This window comes from Lepidochelys olivacea (assembly GCF_965140295.1).
Source record: "Lepidochelys olivacea isolate rLepOli2 genome assembly, chromosome: 1".
NCBI classification, from domain to species: Eukaryota; Metazoa; Chordata; order Testudines; family Cheloniidae; genus Lepidochelys; species Lepidochelys olivacea.
The window spans coordinates 244,958,855-244,983,162 of record NC_140411.1 but is presented as its reverse complement, the minus strand read 5'-3'; the positions used below and the strand labels follow the sequence as shown (position 1 = coordinate 244,983,162).

At 45.5% G+C, this 24,308-nt stretch overlaps 2 protein-coding genes across 2 annotated transcripts in view; both read left to right on the top strand.

Annotated features, from left to right (window-relative positions):
• The window catches only part of TMTC1 (transmembrane O-mannosyltransferase targeting cadherins 1), a 175,791-nt gene extending 171,044 nt beyond the window's left edge, over positions 1–4,747 (top strand). The window contains exons 16-20 of the mRNA XM_084647478.1: positions 29–173; positions 780–917; positions 1,524–1,646; positions 2,660–2,737; positions 3,734–4,747. Coding sequence (XP_084503604.1) covers positions 29–173; positions 780–917; positions 1,524–1,646; positions 2,660–2,737; positions 3,734–3,874 — 625 coding nt within the window. The 3' untranslated portion in view covers positions 3,875–4,747. The remainder of the gene's footprint in view (positions 1–28; positions 174–779; positions 918–1,523; positions 1,647–2,659; positions 2,738–3,733) is intronic.
• An 18,257-nt stretch (positions 4,748–23,004) lies between these two features.
• The window catches only part of OVCH1 (ovochymase 1), a gene marked incomplete at its 5' end in the record, with an annotated part of 55,401 nt that continues 54,097 nt past the window's right edge, over positions 23,005–24,308 (top strand). Inside the window, one exon of the mRNA XM_084633660.1 lies at positions 23,005–23,056. Coding sequence (XP_084489786.1) covers positions 23,005–23,056 — 52 coding nt within the window. The remainder of the gene's footprint in view (positions 23,057–24,308) is intronic.

Sequence of the window (24,308 nt, the reverse complement as noted above, 5' to 3'; positions counted from 1 at the left end):
AAGCCACTTCGTTCTTCCCAACATGTAGAGCGTTGAAAGTATCGCGGAAGGCAGAAATTCTGTCGCCACTGGGAGCTCTCTATTACAACACAGGGCGGTATGAAGAAGCTTTACAGGTTTACAGGGAAGCCGCAGCACTGCAGCCTTCAAACAAGGAGATTCGACTGGCACTGGTGAGTGTGTGATGAGAAAGTTGGTGACAGGGTTATGTTAGCATTTAGAAATATTATCCAAGGCGTGGCACTCTTTCCACATGGATGATAATTACTGTGAGCTTTCCCTAGAGCAGGCAACTGAGCAAGTCTTGGTTTTAATTTTGTCCTGAGGCAGGAAGGGGTCTTCCTCATCTGTGTCGAAGCCCAGAAAATTGCCCTCCCACTCTTTTGTCTTCTCACACCTTTAGGTCCCATATTGTAGCCACCACCCTTCTAGCTGAGGAGGACCAGAAGTGACTTGCTCCAGAGCCAGCCAGGCCTGCTTCTTGTTGACTTGAGGGCATATTATTGAGCAAAGCCTGGTCATTCCTTCTGTCCTCCAGGTGGTGCCGAACCATTGCCATTAACACTTCCACCTTCTGCCTTGCCAGAAAGCAGGATGCCAGGACTAGATGCTGGGTCCCGTGCTTAGCAGTGCATGATAGCTGGGCCCACTGTATTGACTCTGATCTTACCAGCCAAGCAGGCTAGCCTAAGTTTTCACAGCTCTTTTGACATCAGCGTGTGATGAAAGAGGAGTGTCATAAAAAGGGATGAAAACTCTTGTTTACTATTGATCTCTAGGCACAGGTTTTAGCAATGATGGGACAAACAAAGGAAGCTGAAAAAATGACTAACCATATTGTGACAGAAGAGGCCAAGTGTCTAGAATGCTACCGCCTTTTATCAGCCATCTACAGCAAGCAGGAGCATTACAGCAAGGTACAGTGAACTCCGTGTGCTGCTGTCCCATACACCCAATCAAAGGGCTTGGGATGAATTTTCATCTCTGTACAGCCAAAGGCTAGATCATATCCTGAGATGTGCATAGCAAGGGCATGTAGCCACATCAGTGACTGATACACTTTGTACAGGTAAAGCTGGATTGCTTTATCTGATGCTTCCATTCACCTAGGTCAGTGTTTCTCAAACATTTTGATACAAGGGGCCAGCTTGCTGCCTTCCTGAACTGTGACAGGAAACTCTCAGGGACCAGCGCCAATCCACGGACTGGTTGTTGAGAAACACTGGTCTAGAAATAGGATTGAAAGCCAAGAGCTTGAGTTTTTTTTCAGAGGTGTTGAGTACTCAGCTTCTACTGACTCCAGCTGACGGGGACTGGTCAGCACCTTGGAAAATCAGGCTGTGAGCTACTAGAGTTTCAATTTCTGAATGTGGTAACAGTCCTCAAGGTAAACAGAAATCTGGGGCACAGGGTGATGATGCTGTGTACTGCTCAGCGGCTCATGTGCTCCAATACCATAGTGATGGGCACAGGAGAAGAACCTGGATAGAATAGAATATTGTGTCCTCTCTCTCTTTCTGCAGGCCCTTGAAGCAATAGATAAAGCTCTGCAGCTAAAACCAAAGGATCCAAAAGTCCTATCGGAGCTCTTTTTTACTAAAGGAAATCAGCTAAGAGAACAAAACCTTCTTGACAAGGCTTTTGAGGTATAGCAAGCAACCACTCTAAAGCACACGGCTGTGTTTATAGTTCAAGAACTGAGCTCACTAGCTGAAATTAACATTCAGCAGAGAGCATGCATGCTGCTTATTCACTTATATAGCTCATCTGGTCACCATATAGGACAGCTGGGATTATGGAAGGGTAGTATCAATTCCATAGTTAAAGTTACAACAGTGTTCTCTCCGCCTCCTTTCCTTTTTGAAATACTCCTACACAAAAAAAGTCTCCCTCCAATTTGGTAGATTACTTGTGAAGCCAAGGGATAGCTCTCTAGCTATTAGAGATCATAAATTTAAGTCCTGAATCATAAGGTTTAACACCCTGTCCAAATTCTCTGTTATAATTAATTAGAACTCTGAGTATACTTGTAATCCATATAAATGTCCAGACACTCTTTGAATCCTCCTCAGTTATGATGTCCCAAAAATAGAAGTGATCATCAGAGTCCAGAGTTTTTTTTAATGATTTCCCTCCACCTTTGTAGAAGCAAAATAAGGGGGTAGGGGGGAAGCTACCTATGGTCCTTATTAAATCTGCACACAGGTATCTGTGTTGTAAGAAAGGCTGTAGCCATTCATATGTTAAAACCTTGCCAATGTTCTCTCCCTCCCTGCACACATACATGCTGATGTGGAGTTATGGAGATGCTTTTCTTATAAGGTAAATACCATGTGCAGAAGGTAGCTGTAAAGTGCAGAGCATCCCTGCAGGTCAGGATCAGCAGATGATAATGCACTATCCTGGAAGTTGCCTTGATTCCCTGCAGGACTCTGCAGACAAAGCAAATTCCCCCAGATAGGCCCTTTGGGGAAATGGTCGCTTCATTTGTCTCCACTTAAGACTCTGAAACAACGCGCATTTTGTATGTAAAAAAAATCAAGAAAGAAAACAATCATATTTTAAAGAGTATTGGTGTGGGGGAGTTATTTCACCCCTAATGTGGCTTTTAGTCAGGGACACAAGCATCTTAACCTGAAGACATTTCATATTTATTTAGAGCTATAAAGTGGCTGTGGAGCTGAACCCAGATCAAGCTCAGGCATGGATGAACATGGGAGGGATTGAGCATATCAAGGTAGGAAAGTCCCTTGCTTTTCTGCTGGCTGTCAAGCAAAGGGACTATTTCTGTTCTTCAGAATACATTGCTGGACTTGCCTTCAGGCAGCTAAGAAGTGCATGTTCAGTGTGTCTTTTTTTGTCCCCCCCGCTGAGTTGGATCCAAAGAGGATGCGAGTCTGTTACAGCACCAGCTAGAAATACTGGCTCTAACTCAAGTTGTAGAGATTTGTGCCTTTAGCTCTGGAAAGCCCTAGTTCAGTCCCTGGTGTGTTGGTCAAAATGGCTGTCATCACACAGGTATCCAGTGGATCTTGGCATGACATGGTGGGGGAGGGCACCTGGATCGAGACTAAATCAGAGGGGAAAATAGCAGCAATATGGAACCCTGAAGGGCTGTCTCCCTTCAGAGAAAGGTTGATCATTCAAGAAGTGGGTAGGAAAACATCGGAGGTGGAAAGGCTGGGAGCATAGTCCATCTTTTGAAAGGGGTGCTCCTTCATTAGCAAAGCTGTGCTTAGCCCATAATCTACAATGTGTGTTTTTAAACTGTTGGATAAGTATTTCCAGTCTATGCAGTTGAGAATCAGCCCTTTAAATTCCACCTTACCTAATCCACTTGATGATAGTGTCTAATGCATAATACTGACACCAATTGATGGAAATATCGTGACAAGACATGTGATTTCATACTTGTATGATTACTGTAGCATAATTATTCTGAATGTCCTAAAGATATTAGTTTAACTCATATTCTACATATCTTCTACTTGGACATTATAGCATTGTTTAAATCTGCTTCTTGCCATGTCCCTATTGACCTAATTTAGGCACAGAGAGAGTCCTTCTGAAATACCAGTTGATCAATTTAATAGTGAGTGGAGTGTTGCTGTTTCAAAACATGTCATACACACTTTATAAATTGCTTTCTCCATCCATTATGGATCTTGCTGGTCTCAGGCAATGATGTTTCAATGTCAGAGAATATGAATGACACTTTTTCCCCCTTTTATAGGGAGATTACGTCAATGCACGTAGCTATTACGAGAAAGCTTTACAACTGGTTCCAAACAGTAAGCTGCTGAAGGAGAATCTGGCTAAACTGGATCGCTTAGAGAAACGATTGCAGGAAGTCCAGGAGAAAGATCAGACGTAGCTAGTGGAAGGACCGTTGTGCCCCTTGCAGAAGAAAGAGAAGTGGAAGCCCATTGGCAGAAGTGACACAGAAGGAGCTGTGATGTGACTCAGAATTAAGGAGGGCAAATTTGGGGTGCACATTTGTGTATCACCGAAGTTGCTAGAGACCCATCATTTCTATAGGGTATGCTGAAAAATGAGTGAAAACCCTCTTTTAATCAAGATTTATGTTTGGGTTGGATGCATATCACTGCCATTAGTGCTGTAAGTGGGAGATGCACCTTTAATGTCCTGGTCTCTCACTTCCCAAGCTGGGTGGGCTGTAGAGGCAAAGTTCTCATCCACTGTGGCAAGGGATGGAGCAGTGCCTCTTGTTAGTCAACACTCACCCATCTAGCCCGCTTAAGGAGTACTATTAATGGTCTCTAAAGAATGCCCCATAAGGTCCTCCTCAGCCAGGACGATGGTGACAATGATCAGCAGAGAGCATCAAAGGTCGTTACAGGGTCAAAGCTGAGAGAAATGGTGGCCATTTTTAGGTCTCCAACAATGACTTGAAAATGACCCCAAGGAAATGGAGAATGATGTCTGGACATGGCTGTCTCTGAAAGTGGTGATTCTATGACTAGGGCTGCTAGTCCTTTGAGGAAAAACCTCAGTTGAATGGTTTACTCTGAAGATAATCATTTTTGTAACTGTTCAGATTCATGATATCACAAAATTGTCAGAAATCACATGACTTTTTTTCACCCAATCAGAATTATAATTTCTATGAAAAATTGGAACTGTCCGATGGAAATATGGAATTCTTTAATGGCTCCACCTCCCTCTGTCCCCCACCCCCCCAAATCTATATTTTTAAATACTGAGTGGAAAGGCAAGTTTGCTTCAGAATATGGACATTTATTTTTGAGTGTTATTTATTTTTAACTTATAATAAAATGTTTAATATATTTTACTGTGTTTATAAGAGTTGGACAACATCCCTCACAACTGGCAATGTGGCTTGTGATTGTTGCTTTTATTGTATAAAGTTAGAAAATACGGCACCACAAGGTTGTGTTTGAATAATTCTCCCTGCTGATATTTCTAAAGCAATTGGATATAGGACCAAATTTTCATTCATTCATTACCATTGATTTGTAGGGTTGTACCAGTTCAGCTGAGATGAGCGTTTGATCTGTTGTCAATAGAGGTAGCTGAGAAGGTTAGCTGGGGCAGTGTAGTGATGTGAGCTCATCTCACAAGTTTATTGTTTTCATCTTAGCCCCCATCAGGAAACCATCATACAGTTTGTTTCAGCCTGATTGCCATAACTTTGCTGAAGAGAAGCGCAGGTCATGGAATTAATAGCGGATGGTTCAGGTGGGGACTAAAGTGCATTGATACAGCTCTTTCAGGGAAGGGGAAGCTGTCCTGGCCCCCCAGGATAGTAAAAATCTGGGGGGAAATTTCTCTCTCTCATCCCTCCCTTGCACCCGTGCATCCTTTATATAAAATACTCATTTGTCACTGAAGTTAAATAGGTGTTAACAAAATCAAACAAAACAGAGTTTTTCGAAGTGTGATTTTAAATCTCTTCCCCTTTCCATTGCTCAGTTTTCTGTCTCTTGACTCTTGTGATGTCATCATTTCACTAGTTCTGTTATCGTAGGCTTTGTCTGGACTAGCATTTGTCCTCCTGTAGTAATTGACTGTAAATGCTAATCTAGACACCAACATTTGCAGAGTATCAGGACATGGGGGCTCAGCCTTGGGCAAACCACAAAACTGTGCGCTCCAGAACAAACATTTGTGGAGCGCCTCAGTTATCAACATAATTAGCATTTATGATCAACTAGCTCCAATTATAACAAGGCCACCAGCTCTAGTCTAGACAAAGCATGAGCCCCAGGCTAGACAGGACCTGGATTTTTAATATAAAAGGAGGCAACATAAATGTATCTTCCCTCCCCAAAATAAACATATAAACAAAAAAAACCCACATGCAACCCCAAATCCTCATGCCTTCTTTACACATTAGAAGAAAATCAAACAAAGGTACAGTCTCAGTTATTGCCCCTTTACAGATTACCTTTAAAAATGAAATGATCCTTTACATTCCTAATTTCTCCAAATCAGGGTAACTGCCGACTTGATGTGGCTGAAAGACTGGATCTGGGTGTGAAAATTTGTCCCTTTCCACCATTGCATGTACATACAGAACAGAGAGCTGGGAGCACAACAGAATAGGTTAGGGTAAGAGAAAGCTGATTGGGGAAAAAGGCCCTCAAAAAAACCTTGTCTTGAAAATAGCCACAGGGTGGGTTTAGTAGTCAAGATTTTTGAGGTCGTTTAAGTGAGATACAGTTCCACTAAGAAAATAATGTAACATACAAATTTTACACTTATAACTTTTTTTTTTTTTTACACATACGTGGGGCTCAAAGTATGGCTCTGATGCTGATATTATTCTCTTGGGATTAATTGTGGATAATTTCCACCACCCATTTCCCTTTTGGGGAAGCAATGATTCAAAAGCTATTCAGGGACTGGGGTAGAATTTATGGTACAAATTTAGGCCATTTGATCAAGAGGTTCCCAATATATATCCTTCCCCTGCATTATGAGCTTCTTTCAATTTTCATAGTACTCTAAAATCCACATGCATAATGAGATTATCTAAGATATTGGTACGCCACAACAGGGGCAGTGGTGCAAGTTTGGAGTAATTTGGTTCAGGCGTTCCTCAGATACTGTTCTCTCCCCCTGCCCCCCCCCCCCGTAAGAAGAAGCTTTTAATGTTCCAGTTGCTCTAAAACCGATGTTCATAGTGAGATTACCTTGAACAATGGTATTCCACAACTGAAACTGAGGTGGAGGGGAACTTCCATTGAGATGACTGGGTCATTTCACACCACCCAGAGCTATTGTGTTAGACTATTAATCTCTTTGGAGCATCCTAATTCATCTGAGTATACCCCACTGAGCTGAATGGGCCATTCCACACATCAACAGTATGCCTGTACTGCAGAGGGCTTTGCAGAGCCCCTTCCTTTACACTAGCTCCCTGAAGTCGATACAAAGTCTGGGGCTCCCTGCTATTCCTCTTGCTGCCTCCAGCTGGTAGACGTGCTCCTCACAGCCCATCAGTTACCATCCTCCTTTCTTCCCATGGCCCTTCCAGCCCTACTGGGGGCATGGTGGGACCAGGAGGAGGGCAGAGCTGGTAGCTAAAGTGGCAGATCATTCCCCTCCCGCAGGTGGCCTCCAATCATACCCCCTCACTAACACCTCTTCCTCAAGAAACAAGGGAAATTAACTGCCCAAAAACGTGGTTAATGCAGGCCTTGTTTATACTACAGCGCCTTTGCCAGTATAGCTATGCCAGCTAGACTCACCCCTGCTTAGTACCCTCTTCCATTCAAGAAGTGCGTTTCAGATTCTTACTGGCACTGCCAGTCCGACGTGCCTTCTCTGGCTTGTCAGATTGGGTTTACACCTGCTGGTGAACCACAGCACCACTCATTAAACTGCTTCCCAGGCTGATGAACCACCTGTGGTTCATTAATTTTATACCAGTGTAACTCCGCTGTTTTCATTGGGGTCGCTCCTGATTTACACTGCTACAAGTGAGGAGAGAATCAAGTGAGGCACTGACTCCAAGCACTCGTGGAAAAAAATAGTTGGGATGATCAGCATCCACCAACCACAGCCATTCAGCTGGGCTGCCATTCAGCTGTTTGGCAGCTGGCATGAGACCTTGAGGGAAGGGGCAGAGCAGGGACAGAAAGAGGTGGAGGGAGGGTGGGGCCTCGGGGGAGAAGGCAGTGTGGGGCGGGGCCTCGGGGCAGAGTGAGGGTGGAGCACCCACTGGGAAAAATGTCAGCGCCTATGTGGTATGGCATGCAAGGCTGCGCCACCGGCCCCTGCAGGCGTGGTTAGCTTCAGTGTACTCACTGAAAAGATGCCACTTGGACTCAGTACTTACAGTTCCACCCGGGTGCTCGACTGGTCGAAGGACCCTGGTTGGCAATGGCAGGTGTTCCCTTTGTTGCTCCCCCAGCCATCAGTGTCCCTAGTGTTGGATGCTTCAGACCTAGGCTGGGGAGCCCACCTTGATCCCCTCAGGACACTGGGCCTGTGGTCACAGGAAGAGCTCTCCCTGCATATGAATGTCAGGAAGCTCAGAGTGGTCTGCTTAACTTACCAAGTGTTTCTTCCCCAGATCACAGGCAAGGTAGTTCAAGTACTGACAGACAACACCACGGCCATGTTCTACATCAACAAGCAGGGAGGAGCAGGCTCCTCTGCCCTATGTCAGGCCATGTCTACACTACCGGCTAAATCGGCACCGCTGCAATCAATGCAGCGGTGTCAATTTAGCAGGTCTGGTGAAGACATACTAAGTTGATGGCAGAGTGTTCTCCTGTCAACATCTGTACTCCACCTCCCCAAGAGGTGGAAGCTCTGTCAACGGGAGAGCATCTCCCATCAACATAGTGCAGTGTAGACACCACTGTAAGTCAACCTAAGTTACGTCAACTTCAGTTCTGTAACTTATGTAACTGAACTAGCGTAACTTAATTCGACTTACAATGTTAGTGTAGACCAGCCCTCAGAAGGTCTATCTCGCAGTTCCATACCAAACAAGCCTCAGTCTTCTTCCCGAAGCCACTCAAGAATTCAGAAGAATGATGGCTTCACTCATTGGATGTTAGGCATGCCCTCGCCTTCTACTTCGAGAGGACTAAACCGTTTCATAGATCCACACAACTGTGTGGTAATAGCAGAGAGGATGAAAGGCCTACCGGTTTCAGCCCAGAGAATCTCATGCTCCTGTGGCATGCTACGAGCAGGCGAATGTTCCACTGCTTGCCATTTTGACAGCTCATTCCATGAGACCTCAGACTCCATTTCAGGCCCAGGTTCCGATCCAAGACATCTGCAGGGTTGCAACCTGGTCGTCAGTGCATACCTTTTCATCCCACTCTACCAACAACGAGGAGTCTGGTGGCACCTTAAAGACTAAAAGATTTATTTGGACATAAGCTTTCATGGGTAAAAAACCCACTTCTTCCATGCATCTGAAGAAGTGGATTTTTTACCCACGAAAGCCTATGCCCAAATAAATCTGTTAGTCTTTAAGGTGCCACCAGACTCCTCGCTGTTTTTGTGGACACAGACTAACACAGCTATCCATCTGATACTTGATCCCACTATACCATCACCTAACAGGCTCAAGATGACATCAAGTTCGGGAGAGCAATGTTACAGAATGCGTGTCCATGAACTCTGAGCCCACCTCCTTGGGTACTGCTTGTGAGTCACCTAACGTGGAATGGACATGAGCAAGCACTCGAAGAAGAAAAAACAGCTACTGACCTTCTGTAACTGGTGTTCTTCAAGATGTGTTGCTCACGTCCATTCCACAAACCACCTTCCTACCCCAGCACCAAATGGTGCTGGAGTGCACTGAGGGAAAAATCGCTGGCAACGGTGCATGGGGTGCACGCACACAGCTAACATGGAATGGACATGAGTAACACATCGCAAAGAACAACAGTTACAGAAGGTCAGTAAGAATTTTTTCCCCAGCTCAGTCGGACTGTGGAGATGTCCAGGGGCATGCCTCTAACAGCTGGATGGGGACTGATGGAGACTTCGCGTTCCTGTGCTTCTCCCTCCTGATCATCTTCACTTTATAAAGTGAACAGTTCAAACCAGGGCCAAGTAAACTGCCAGTGTGTGTCTGGGTTGGCATTTGGGGACCTGTTCACACCTGGCAAAATTATATTATTACCCTTCTATCTCCTCTACTTGCATTATTGCTCCTACTTATCTTTTAGGGACAGATCAGCAGCAGTTCTCTTGTCACTCATCCTTGGATGATTCTGCTCCCCAGCCTGGTCATGGCTGTTGGGTCATTTAGCAGGTGACTTCTGGGTTTCCCCCGAGACATCTTCCACTCGGTTCTCCAATAATTCAGTCTGACTCCAGTCTCGTCATTCAGGTTTCTTTATTTGGCAGCAAAGCAATGCTGAGATGATCAGACTCAAGCATATGGTGTAGGTATAGGACATAGCACACATCCAATAAGTTACACAGTAAGCCTCTTTCTTTATATATATTTACTATACATTGCATCACACATTTTGAGATTGGCTTGGTCACTTTGTAGGAACCAATCCCTGTACAACCAAGCTTTGCCCATGCACTGTCCACGCACTGTCCATGCACGACTGACTCTTTACTTAATCTTATGTTTCAGCCTTATTTTCCCCATTGTAGATGGTTCCCTGGGTGTTCCCCCTTATCTTAGCTAGTACGGACATTCTGCTTCCATCCTGCTGATCCATTTACCATCTTAATCCTGTTTCCCAAGAAATGAGGCCTCACCCATGTCCAGTTACTCATGTCAAGGCAGGCTATTTGCATGAAGTAGCTACATAGTGTCGGCCTTTCCCTAACACAGTAAAGGAATTGCCAGGCTCCCCGACTTAGAGTTGCCATAGAGCAGTCAGAATTGGCCTCCCTGGGAGTCAGGCTGGCAAAACCCCATGGAAGGCTATGCGGGCAAAATGAGTGCTAAAGTGGTTTTTGAGGCCTGCCAGTTCCCCCACAGTAGAATTTTAGTTAGTTCATAACAAAGTTTCAGAGCTCAAACAATGTGCATATATCCATAGAAGCCCATAGCGCTTTAAACCATTGGAAGAATACCGTATAGTGAGAACTACAGGTTTTCCATCAATATGTACCATGGAGGGAGTGACTCCATTATAGTGGGAGTATGTGAAAGGGTTGAACAGGAGGCATCATACAGGTGAAGCTCTCTCCCTTTTGCCCTGCAGAACCTAATTTCTTAGCACCAGCACCAAGGTTTCCTCTTAGAAGTGTAACTTGTCAAAGCAGAGCACAGAGATTAACCCACTCAACTCCCCTTTAAGCTCAATCACACCCTGATCCTGCAAAGGGCAGATCCTTAAAACAAACGGCTAAGGGGGGAAATGATAGAGGTCTATAAAATCACAACTGGTGTGGAAAGTAAATAAGGAAGTGTTATTTACTCTTTCTCATAACACAAGAACTAGGGGTCACCAAATGAAATTAATAGACAGCAGGTTTAGAACAAACAAAAGGAAGTATTTTTTCACACAATGCATAGTCAACCTGTAGAACTCCTTGCCAGAGGATGTTGTTAAAGCCAAGACTATAACAGGGTTCAAAAAAGAACTAGATAAGTTCATGGAGGATAGGTCCATCTATGGCCATTTGCCAGGATGGACAGGGATGGTGTCCCTAGCCTCTGTTTGCCAGAAGCTGTGAATAGGCGACAGGGGATGGATCACTTGATGATTACCTGTTCTGTTCATTCCCTCTGGGGCACCTGGCATTGGCCACTATCAGAAGACAGGATACTGGGCTAGATACATCATTGGTCTGACCCAGTATGACTGTTCTTATGCCCACGTAGAGACTCACTGAAATCACTGGTACTCAGGATGGGGGGCAATGGGTTGCTGTGTGGATAACTTTGTAGAACTGGGGCCTTAGTGCCCAATCTTGTGAGGTGTTTGCACCATCAATTAACTTCCACTGAGATTAAGGTGGGTGCTCAGCATCTCACAGGAAGGGCCCTTTGCACATGGCATGCTCGGATCCTGAGTGAGAAGGATACTATTGAACAGTATCCCGTGCTGGACGTTGGCAGAGCTATTGTTTATAAAGATGCTTGTAAAGATGCCACAAGCTATCCCATGAGCCAAAGCTTTCTGAGATGAGTTTACTGTAACCCAACAGCACTTCGACATCTAGCCGAAGACAGCTGAGAATGCAGGCGGGAAGGTATTAGGGGCAGGGTGGATGGGAGAATCTTTTGTTTTTAAAAATTGTATAATGTAGACACTGAGCCTCAGAAAAGTAAGACAGACAGAAATAAAGAAGATATATTCTCCATGCCCCACACATATGGCTTTAAAATGTGACCAATTATATTATTTTTCAAATGAAAAAAAGTTGTATATTTTTAAACAATACTTTGAGAGGGGAAGGGAGTTTGTTTAACTGAAAGTTTTGTGTGTCCTTTCTGACTGACCTAGTGGGAGGGCTGGGTGGTTATCACAATAGCATTCAATCAAGGCCACCCCCTCCTGTTAAAACTTGCACTTGTGCAAATGTAGAATAGATTTCTCATGCCCCTCCCAGATCCAGGAGAGGATATTGGCCCTGACCAATAGGAGACGCGCAGTACCAATGCTAGCTTCTCAGATGGGCAACCCAGGGAAACCCACCCAGCATGAGGTGGTTGGTTTGGCTAGAGGGCATGTTTGTGCTCCTTGTATTGTCATCTCTGCCTGTCTTTGGTCTTGTACATTTCAGTTGCCTGCCAAGGCACAAGAATAATGCTCTTGTAAATTTGGCTGGCAGCATGTTGATATGCAAAGCGGTTTAACCCCACCCTTTTCACAGCTGTGAAAGGCTGTGTATTGCCCCTCATGAAACAGGTTTAAGGCAACCTTTGGGAGAGGAGGAGCTCATTTAAATAATCCCTCTTTCCCTAACCAGCACTTTATGGCCCAAACCCAGCCAAATAATAGTGTAGAAACTGTGTATTCTGCATCCTGGCAGAGTCCACTAAAGCCATGATGCTGCAAAGCAGTTAAGCATGTGCGTAGCTCTAAGCTCACGAGTAATCCTATTGGCTTCAACGGGACTACTTCCGTAAAGTGCTTTGCTGGATCAAGGCAGTTATCTGCAGTAAGCCTTTCACAAGATAAGGAAAAATAATGGCCCAGTAATATGCAATAGGTTACCTCAGCCAAAAGGAAATTTTACTGTGAAGACAAATAGAGCAAGTTAACCTGTGATTAAATGGATCTTATTCAAAGTAATGGTAGAAAACATCCTCTCCCTTTGGTTTTATGTAGCTCATAAAATAAACTATGAATACTTTGGTTTCTGCCTGCTGCAGTACTCAGCATGCTTAGTACGAATTATGAATGCATATTTTGCTGAAAACCTTAACAGGCAGTGGCTAGCTCTTTCCCTTTTGAAGTGACATTTTCTAAACTCACGTCTACAGATGCACATCAGCTTAATCCAAAGTGGAGAATTAACCCAGAGCTGGAAAGATAGGACTTTTGTGCTAACTATATATTTCAATCTCAAATGGCAAACTAAAAAGCTGTCATTCTGTTTTGTTGTGGGGGGAGGAGGGGGTTTGGTTGTATTTTCTCACCGAGAATAATGTTCTAAACTAATGAGTCTTTTGGAAGTTTGGGTTTTTTTTTTATTACATCCTGCTTATTTAAAATCCAACATTCTTTGCTCCTCCCCTACTGCCATCTCTCAAAAGAAAGGATTTAGGAAGGACACTTTTATACTTCACTTGGACGTTTTGGGCTAGATTTTTATAAAAATGTCCAGGCAAGTCGTTTTGGCCAAGCAACACGTATGTGCATCAGAGAAAATGGCCTTCATTTCAGACCGAAATAGACCACAAATAAAAGATGAGAGAGCGAGGGAACACATAGATGCTCACGCAAAGTCGTGCCCTCTCTCATGCATATAAATTCTAACGTTCAGAGATTGAGCACCTACAACTCTACCTAAAATGAACAGGAACTGTAGCTGCTCAGCACCTTTGAAAATCAGGCCAATATTGCGTAAACTATTTTTCTCGTGATTTAAGACACACAGGTTTTAGTTACTAGCTCATACTTCGAGCTGTTTTGTATATGCTCAATATACACATATGCATGTTTAATTCTGTTGAAGTCAACATGTGTGTTTGCACCTGCTTGAAATTTCTGTGCATTTTATTGCACACCCCATTCCTGCTTTTCACATGTGAAGATGACAACCTTTTGAAAATCTAGCCCTAAGGGATTTTTACTTTATGGGGACTCATGCAATAGTTTTCTAATGTAGGAGTTTTCTTTCATGTACACTTAAACGGAGCAGCAAAAAGAAAACTTGCTTGGTCTACAATAGTGTTTTAATGTGGCAAAGCTGCATAAGGTGATCTTTATAACTTTGTGGAAAAATTCCTTGCCATGTTTATACCGACTTGTTGAAAACTTCTTTCTTCTGGGAAATTTGCCCCAGCAGCATCCTCTATGAAAGTTACAGCTTCTACAAATGTATTACTATAGAAATCTCTTTGCCTGAAGTGGTTGCCATGCTGCTTTTTCCTTCTATCATGGGGGAGTTATTTGCATTGACTGTTGTTCATATGGTTCTTATTTCTGTGCCTATGTTTGTATCAGTTATGCATATCTTATTTTTTAAAAGCCCACTAATTAGAAATGTTTACAAATTAAATTCACACTTTTAAGCAGCTGGATGTATGTCAGTAGTACAGTATTTTGAAAAACCTTTGCTTTTTCACTGTGGGATACGTTTTTGCCTAATGGAGTTATGATCGGAGAAGTCTTTCCAAAAGAAAATGTATGTAAATGTCTATTTTATATAAAAGTGAGCAAACAAATTACTGTGTCTGGTTTTGTTCTATCAGGTGTGGGGTTCGCCTATGTCCTTCGATAAACCACCAATGGATTTTTTTTACTTAGGATCACATTCTACCCTCTCACTCTGCTGAGTAGCATCTTACTGCACAAATAGTGCTATTAACTTCAATGGGACTGCTTATAGAGGAGGGTGCTCTTCAGTAGAAGTATCAGAATCTGGTCCATAATAAATAGCAAATGGGACAACAATCAAAGGCTGCATGTGGGAAAATGGCAACAGCTGGTATGTACTGAAGCAACATCAACAATTAATCTGTTAATAAACACATTACTACAGTGATAGGTTATATGTATTAGGAGATACCTGGAGGAAATGTATCCGATTGGCTTAGGGCTACAGAATAGAAAGAAAAAGAGATGGAGGAGGGAAAAACAGGAAATAGAATCTCATCTCATCTAAACTTCTTGCCTGAGGTGGTCAGCTTTTCAGAGCAATGACCATGCCATTGCATACGTTTGTAGAGCACCTAGCACTATGGGACCCCAGCGCCTCTGGGCACTATCACAATACAGGCGATAATAGGCATCTTTGCTGAAAGCCTATTTCCAGTCAGCCCGAAAATCTAAAGCCATGTGCGCAAGCTATTCTGTGTTCTGCCCTCATTGTGTGTGTGAATCCCCTTTAGGGAACTTGCATGTGCATTCTGAAGTTGGAACGTACCCCTTAACATTCTTCAGTCCTTAGGTGGCAAAATATTTATTAATGAAGCTTGTTGGCTAAACCACTCAAGAGGTCAACATTGTGCCTATAGACCTTCCTGTCACACTGTGCAGCACTAAACTTCTGATAAAACATGGTCCAGATCCTCCCAAGTGGATCCATGTGTGGCTTTCCCCCTTTAGCACAGGATCATCTTTCCTCTGTTGTCTGACAGGGGTCTGAGGCTCCATAGACTGCAGATGGCAAAAGCAGAGTGGGAGGATGTTGAACAGGGCACAGAGCTGTTTCACTTCCCTTTGTATCCCCTTCATGGCTACTGCAGAACAGCCACTGATGAACCCATCCCGTGGTGTTGCTGCTTTTGCTGATGTCATACCACCACAGATGGAAGGGCTTCAGGGGAGCACTAAAGCAACAGCCACCTTGTCAGGATTGCTCCTGTCCCTTCACACACATCTGCTGGGCTGAGGGACATGGCCTCCAAAATCCACAGCCCTCTTAACTCCTCCCACCAAAGGGGACACTTCCAGGTAAAACTCCACAAGAGTAACTTCTGAGAATTTTTCCACAGAATGTTCAAGCTCCATGTGCAAGTCTAAATATATAATTCCTACTCTGCTGCCTTGCAGTTTGACTTCCTGTTGGAGACATCAGTGACGTGGAGTCTAGGTATATTTTTAATGCAGTTTATTTTATGCTAACTACATCAGTCCTGGAACATAGGTGGTCACAGACGGTACGCACACAAACTCTCCTTTCAAGAATCTCAGCTCAAATGTGAATGCCCACTTCCCAGAGAAGGACTCTCTCCCCAAAATTGGCTCCAGTTAGAGATTAAGGCAGACAGCAAAACTCCCTTGCTGTTTGCCATAGCCCACCTAAAAAGAAACTGCATGACAAAACTAACAATTCACACATTTCCTCAACAATTGTACACTGCTCACATGCTAAGGCACACATGTATAACAGCATTCCCTGGTGACTGCTGCCATAACTAATAGCCCATTTCCTCCCCCCCGCCCCGCCCTTTACTCATGTTGAAGTAGTACCTTAGTCTGCAAGTACCCCAGTGAAATCAAGGATGCTATTTAGCAGGAGGGGTGAGAATGGTAGCAGAATCCAGCCCATTTAGAGCAGAATATATTTTCTTTGTCCTTTAAACACTTATTGTAAGACAGACAAGCATTTCAAAACCCCCTGTTTTTGCAACTCCTCTTTGTAAAGGTGCCTCAGCCCATAAACTGGGGGAGCCAAAGGCTTCCGGGATGGGTAAGCCAATGCTGGGGAGGCACATGTTATTTCTGGATAATGAGCTGCACGTGTGCCTGTATGCTGACTAACCTATACTAATTTCTAGATTTACTGTGCACAACTGTGGACAGATAATATCTGAATCCCAGGGCACTGTGCATTTAGGTCTGTTATTTGTTGCTGCCCCGAAGCTATTATCCAAAACAGAGAATTGACTCACCACACCTGCACAATATATTATTTTCTTTCTACATACACTGTTGCTTAAGGCATGAGATTATTAGTCTCGCAACTATAATTGTTCTGACATGGGCAGATAAAATACAGCCCGTATTTCCATAGCCTGGAAAGTTTAGTCAGAGCCTGAGCTAATAGGTCCTGAGTAGAACTGGTAGAACTAACTACCAGACTCTCCCAAGGGTTGGTTGGGTACGATGGGATCCAGATCCAAACCATGCCTGCTCTTGATTTATTTAACACAAATCAAAGCCAGCTCTAGCATTCTGTCTCTCTCTGCCGAAGCAATGCATTTTTAATCTGCAGTTACCCAGAGGGGTGACAAGATGGGATTTTCAAATAAGGAAACAGCATTGTAAATCTCACAGACTGAAATGAATTAGAATCATAGAATCCTAGAATATCAGGGTTGGAAGGGACCTCAGGAGATCATCTAGTCCAACCCCCTGCTCAAAGCAGGACCAATTCCCAACTAAATCATCCCAATTAGGAACTAGAAATCTGAAAATGGCCCAGGATGGAAACTGAATCAATTTTCTGACTCCATCAAATCTGTGGGGGACATGTCAGTGTCACACTGTGGTGTTGATGCGTGGGTGTCTCTGGTACAAGCAGGGACAAGATGTTAATAAACCCCCTGTTCACTGTTACAACTGTTAAATAGTTTAGTGTAGTTTGGGGTTTATGTTATCACTGGCTTATTTCGACAGTAACAGCCATCATTCCAAATCTAGTAATCTTTTTATTACATACACAAAAATAGATTTAAAGCATTTGAAATGTATTAAGTAAGGCTTTCATTTTAACACTATCCCCTGTTCCCTTTAGTCATGTAGCGTCTTTCCCCCCCCTGCTTTGAGAGGTTTTTAGATGGTATTAAGGATGTCCGTTAATAATGTACACTTCATGCATTACCTGGCCTTTTATGGGGAAGAAATAGAAAACGTTAGCTATGCTGGCCTGGAGCTGATGTGGTGGTTGTATCCTATTTTCTTTACGCCAGAATGAAGCAAGCGCACACAGGGGGAGGGGAAAGGATAGCAAAATTAGAAAGTGCAGTGTCTGTGTCTTGTGCTTCAACCTGCAGCATCGCTGCTGGAGACACGCAGGCCCAGCGCACAATCTTATCTGCACGGCAGACCTGGCAGGCTTTTATCAGTACTGGGCTGTTTAAGGCATTACCTTGAATGCCTTTCTGGTCACAGGGTCACAGCAGAGCTTCAAAGGTTGTCTTGGCCAGGTAAGCCAGCCTCTTCTTAGACAGAAGACAAAAGGACCGAGATAGGAAAGAGAAGAAATAAGTTATCGAAGGAAAACAACATGAGGGAAGGCCTACGACCTATGGCTCACATCCTGGATGTTGTTCAGAATTTAGCTGAAGCCAGTGGAGGTGGTGGTATTAGCTGGTTCCCTCTTGTTGGCCTGGTCTGCTAAGGATGCCTTTCATGATCAGAATAGTGAAGGCTCAAGGGTGTCATGGTGGATTCTGGTGTTCCAGGAGACTGTGCATGTCATAAAACTTCCCTCTTCCAGCCCACACGGATAAACAGTGTCCAAGAAGGGAGGGAACAATCTCAGCCCATTAAAAGGAACCAATCAAACTATATTTTGCTGACTTTAAACATTTCTTCCCATTTCTAGAACTGTTCAGCTTATTTGTTATGCCAGCGAATGACTTTAGCAGGGGCCTTGAATAGCCCTTATCACAAGTTCTTCTAACTTGAACAATCTAGCTTGCCCCAGTCTGATTGTTTCCAACGTTCACTGACTTTCATAAACAATGCTATGGAAGCCGAGTTGGCTTTTTGTTACCCTAACCACCTTAGGGCACAGGCCTCTGCACAATAACAACAGATAGACACCCACATAAAATTATGGGGCCAGATCTTCAGCAGGTGTAAACTGGCATAGCTCCATTAACTTATCAGAGTGGAGGAAGGTTACTAGTGATCAGTCTTGGAACCAGTCTTACTCCATGTTTTTATTAATGACTATTTTGCTAATGAAATTTGCTGATGACACTAAGTTGGGGAGGCATCATCAAAACAGAGGAGAAGCAGAACATTACACTGGAAGAGCTGGCTGGCCTTGAAGACTGGAGTGACAGAAATGGGGTGAAATGCAATAATACAAATTACAAGGTCTTTTGGGGTCTAATAATAATAATTTCTCCTACAAGCTGAGGATTCATATTGGCAGTGACAGGAGGAGGAGAGAGACCTAGGGGTGTGGGATGATCACAGGATGATTCTGAGCTACCTATGCGATGCGGTTGTGAGAAAGGCAAATTCAATCCTAGGATGTACCAGGGCGAGGCATTTCCAATAGTGAAACATTAATGCCATTGTGCAAGGTACTGGTAAGACCTCATCTGGCATCCTGTGTACAATTCTGGTCACCCATGTTCAATGATGAATTTAAACTGGAGCAGATGCAGGGAAGAGCTATTATAATGATCAGGGGAATGGAGGGCCTGTTTTATGAGAGGAGACTGGAAGAGCTTGGCTTGTTTAGTCTAGCAAAAAGCAAGCTGAGAGTGGATATCAATAAATTAGGGTGCTAAATACCAGGGAGGGTGAAGAGCTATTTAAGCTAAGGGCCAAATGAGAACAAGTGGATCTAAGCTGGTCATGAACAAATCCCGGATGGATATTGGATGAGGTTTCTAAGGCTGAGGATCTGGAACAGCCTTCCAATAGGCGTTCTGGGAGTAAACAACTCAGTTTTAAGAGCAAGCTGGACAAATTTATGAGTGCAGTTGTCTGATGGTGGTGTATCTGATGGTAGGGGGCAGGGTTCAATAGCGAGCCCTGTGGCTCACTATTATGTTCTGTAGCTCACACTTCAGGGTTTCAGCCAGCCACCATCTGGGAAAGAAAGGGATTTTCCCCTGGGTATTCAGGGAGGGTTTTTAAAAAAATCTCCTTCCTCTGACAGCACAGGGATGGCCATGGTTGGAGATGGGACAGGGGCGGGGGGAGGAGGAAGGGAGAGAGGGCCAGGGTTCCGAGATGGTACCGAGCAGTCTCTCTCTCTCAGGTGCTTGGCTGGTTGGTTCTTGCTAGGGTGACCATATTTGCCTATACTGTATATGGGACACCTGGTAAAATTACTTGTATTCAAGTGAGTTCAGTGGCAATCAATCATACAAATGTTCAAATTAACATCAAGTTGACTGAGCCCCTGTTAAAAAGAAATACTGTGTAGTTGGATTCTTTTTATTTATCTTCTTCTCTTTAAGGGTTTACTGTTCACATGGGGAGGGGTGACTGACACACACGCATGGGGAGAGGTGATACACACACCCCTGTACACCTCTCTCACACAGGGTGAGGTGACCGACTGACCTGACCCTCCCTGCCCAGCGCTCTCCACCCTCCATGCCTGTCGGTGTCCCTGGGATGGACCCGCCTTCCCTGGTACCTGGCACTGCGACTTCCTGAGGCAACACGTGGGCCGGGGGCATGCAGGGTCACATACCCCCCCTCCCCAGATTTCTGACAGGGTTCACACCAGAATGTGGCCAGCAGCTGCCTTTCAGCACTGTGCAGGAGGGAAGGGACATGAGCTGCTTCCAGCTGCAGGGGAGGAGGAGGAGGAGAAGGAGAAGGCATGACCTGGTCTGTGTCTTTGCAGAGGTCTTGTCTTCTTTCCCCGCCCCCCTCCCATGTGGCTGGAAGCAGCTTGTCCCTTCCTGCCCACATAGTGTTGAAAGGCAGCTAACACCTCCAGGCTGGCCAGCCCTATAATCCAGCCACCTCCTGTCCCCCAGCTACAGTGCGGGCAGGAAGCGGTTAAGCCATAAGGATGTACTATGCACCAGGGCCCGGGGAACCTGACTGCTTCAGTGAACCTGGTCAGAGAGGTGGCTCAGCAGAGGAGGGTGCCTAAGGGATGGTGCAGTGCCACGCTCCCTGGGAGCAGGACCCAGGGCGGGATGGGGGAGAGGCGGGTGAAGAGGGTTCTAAGCCCCTGCCCTGGGGGTTGCTGCGGAGCCTGCAGGTTTGGGGCGTGAACAGGCTGGAAATCACTTCCCCCCTCCCACTCCAGAGCTTAGTTGAGGGGCAGAGAGGCTTCCCCATGCCAGCGCTGTGCGGGGCTTTGCAACATGCAGGGCTCGGCTCCCCCTGGCCACTGCCCCGGGCCAAAAGGTCTTGGGCTTTCCCCGGGCACCGGCCCAGCCAGAGGCAGTGGGGGAAGGAAGGAGCCTGACAGGCAGGCTGTTGGTGTGCTGAGTGCTCTGACCAGGGGCTGGTTCTCTGCACAGTGCTGGGAGTGGGACATGTCCCACCAGGGGGGTTATGGAGGAGCAGTGGGGCTGGGAGGGGAGCCAAGGGGCAAAGCAGGGAGAGGACAGCAAGAGGGGGAGCATGTAAAGGGCGGATGGATGAGCAGCAGTGGCAACATGTAAGCTGTCCCTGTGGCCCCCTGGCACTTGCCCACACTCACCAGCCACCGCAGCTCACAGCCAGTGCCGGACAGGAACGGGATGGGGCCCTGCTGGCTGAGAGCTGGCACGCATCGGGGGCTACGCTGACAGACCAGCAGAGGGAGTGGCCAGACCTTCACCCTGCATCTTCACCCCGCCACAAGCCTCGCACCCCTAACCCCCTCGTCAGCCACTGGACCCCACCACTCACCACTGATGGGCGAGCGGCTGGCAAGCAGGGATTTGGCCAGCAATACTGAGGGGGGGGGAGACAGAAAATACAGGACTATTTGTCTGCTTTTAATAAAAAGTCTGGACATCTGCAGGAGGGCTTAAATACGGGACTGTCCCTTTAAAAACGGGGCATCTGGTCACCCTAATTCTTGCTCACATGCTCAGGGTCTGAATGAAAGTCATAGATGGGGTTGGGAAGGAATTTTCCCCCAGGTCAGATTGCAGGGACCGTGGAGTGTTTTCACCTCCTTCTGCAGCATGTGGGTGCGAGTCACTTGCCAGGATTATCTGGGTACATCTCACTTAATCATTTCCCTGCCATTGCGGGGGCCTTGGGCACTGATGCACCTCGGTCCCTCCTATTCTCTGCCTGTGGCACATCATAGTCTCATCTCCTGTAGGGCTGTAATACTTTGGTCTCATTTCAGGTGCTGGGTTTTGCATTGGTGCTGGGTGGTATTGTTGGCCTGTGCTAGATAGGAGGTCAGAGCAGATGAGCTCGTGGTCCTGTCTGGCTTTAAGCTTTTTGACTCTATGATTTAAATCGAGTTGTTTAGACTTACACTTGATGCAGATTAGGCCCAGAGCGTTACTCTGCTTCATGAGGTGGAGAGGAGGTGAGAGGTGGAAAGGGTTTGCTACTCTTTTCTTTGCTTGCTTCTTCTGCTTCTCAAGACTCCCGTGGGAGGAGGTGAATGCCTAGAGATGGGCAGCGTTGCAAGGCTACCTGGCAAGCCTGATTGGCATCTTCCTCCCCCTTCAGTCCAGTTGAAACCAGTGGAAGATGGGTACAGCGAAGACCAGCTGAGGTGAAGATGAGACTCTGATGACAGCTTCCCAGACTCTGCCATGGGAGTTAGGAGCCTCAATACCTTTGAGGATCTGGGGGTGATGATGTTTCTACAGCAGTAGCGCCCAGAGGAACAAGGCGCGGCAAGCTGGATGCTACACAAACACATAACAAGACCAGTCCCTGCTCTACATGCCTGTTTCCCCTGTAAAAGGTGGATAGTTATGCCCACCTTTATACAACCCTTAATGATTGTGTCATGAACAGGTAAGTTGTGTAAAAAGGTTAGTTTTCAAAAAGACCATTTCCTGTTCTCCCAGAAGGGTGAGCTAAAGCCACCATGATGCCTTCTGACCTCCTAGGTAGCTATAAGTAAAGGAGGCAACCTTGTTAGAAAGTGCCACGCTCCCACTCTGCATCGCTGCCCCACTCCCGCGAATGGTGACTAGCGTCATAACAGGGGATTAGGGAGCTAAATTATTTCTCAGTCAGCTACTTAGCATGAAAAGGTAAAGAATGGGCATATTTCAAAATAGGAAGGCTAGAGCCTGGGGGTGATAATGACAGGGAGAAAGAGGGGAACCAATGCAGAAAGCAGTCACTATTGCTTACAGTGCAATCTCTGTAGAGGTGCATAGATCCTGCAAGAGTATTCTGCTGCTGCTGATGGGGTCACCTATTCAATAGGGTTCCCCATGAGGCCTAATGGAGAGGAAGAAAGGGAGGAAAAGGGGGCAGGCCTGAAAGAGGAGGGTGGGGTCTAGATAGAAATTGATTGGGACCCTCTCTACAGGTGGCTGATTTGCAGCCCTGTGACTCCACCTGCTGAGGCTGATTCACCCCCCATCTATTAAGGAATCCTGGCCTTGGAGCTGCAGCTGTGGGAAGGTTTAGCCTTTTTATAGGGGGGTAGTGAAAAGCAAAGTAGTGCAGAGGGGAAAGATTTGTTGTGTTAGACTTTTGTCTTTGAACACTCCACCCCTCTTTGGTTTTTGCTGGCTGGGGGTGGTAACTTGGCTTAGTGTACTTTCATGTGGCCATGGGCGCATCTGTGCAATTCCTCCTGTTTGTCTTTCTCTTCACTCAATGTGGTAAGTGAGTCTCTCCTTGTTCCAGCTCAAGGGTATGAAAGCAGAGACTGTAAGAAGCCTTGGTGTTGGGCTAGGCAGAGCTTTGTCTGGGAGGCTGTGCTGGAATTCTCATTGAGCATTTTCATAAGGCCATAATGGAGTTGAAGGACTTTGAGAAAGTAACCCTCTAATCTAGAGAAGAGGCAAGAACCCCAGGCCCCTCTGTATAGACCAACTTATGTCTCAACACAGGCTTGTGCCATGTGACTTTACAACGTGTGAGCCAAGCTCCAAACCAAGTGAGAAACTTGGTCAAAGCTCAAAGTTTATGCTACCAATGTCAGACCATGAAGCCAACACCACTTCAAAATCATCTGTGGTTGGCTTGCTTCATAAATGTTCCCCTTATATTTTTGTCTCTTGGTGGCTGATATCTATGATGAAATGTAGTAAAGTTTAATAGGAATGGGCTGTATAGTGTGTGTATCTTCTTGGCACCTCAACCGTGTCAGTCCCTGATCGCCCCATGCAATGGTTAACTAGAGCAGGGATTCCCAAACTTCATTGCACTGCAACCCTCTTCTGACAACAAAAAATTACTACATGAGCCTGGGGGGGGGGGGACCAAAGCCTGAGTTTCCCTGAGCCCTGCTGTCCTGGGTGGCAGGGCCAAAGCCCCAAGGGCTTCAGCCCCAGGCAATGGGTCTGTGACTTGAAGCCCTTAGGCTTTGGCCCTGCGTGGTGGGGCTTGGGTTTCAACTTTAGCCTGAGCCCCAGCAACTCTAAGCCAGCCCAGGAGACTCCATTAAAATGGGCTGTGACCCACTTTGGGGTCCTGACCCACAGTTAGAGAACCACTGAACTAGAGAAATTCTGTATGATCAATTATATAAACTGCTGTAACTTGAGTAGGAGCAGCTGTTACCCCTTCCCTGTACTGCTTATCTGCTACAGCACCTGTTCTTTTTCTTCTTTCTTCAGGAGACATTCCCAGTCAAGCTAAACTGTAATGTGGCTTTGCAGATGTGTACAAATGATGACAAATAGGCTGAGTCCACTAAACTCACTTAAAGTGGTGACCTAAGAAAGTTCTGAACAAGCTGTGTCTCAGAGCAATGTTCCCCAGCTGATATTCTTTGTGTGCATAAAGCCTTCCTCTGTGTCCTCCTTTATTAGTTAAAATACTAATGAATATATTATGGGGGAGAGGGGTAAAATGGTGCATCTTGGAAGCACAGTAAATTCTCCAGAGCAGAAGATGTCAGGAAGGTAA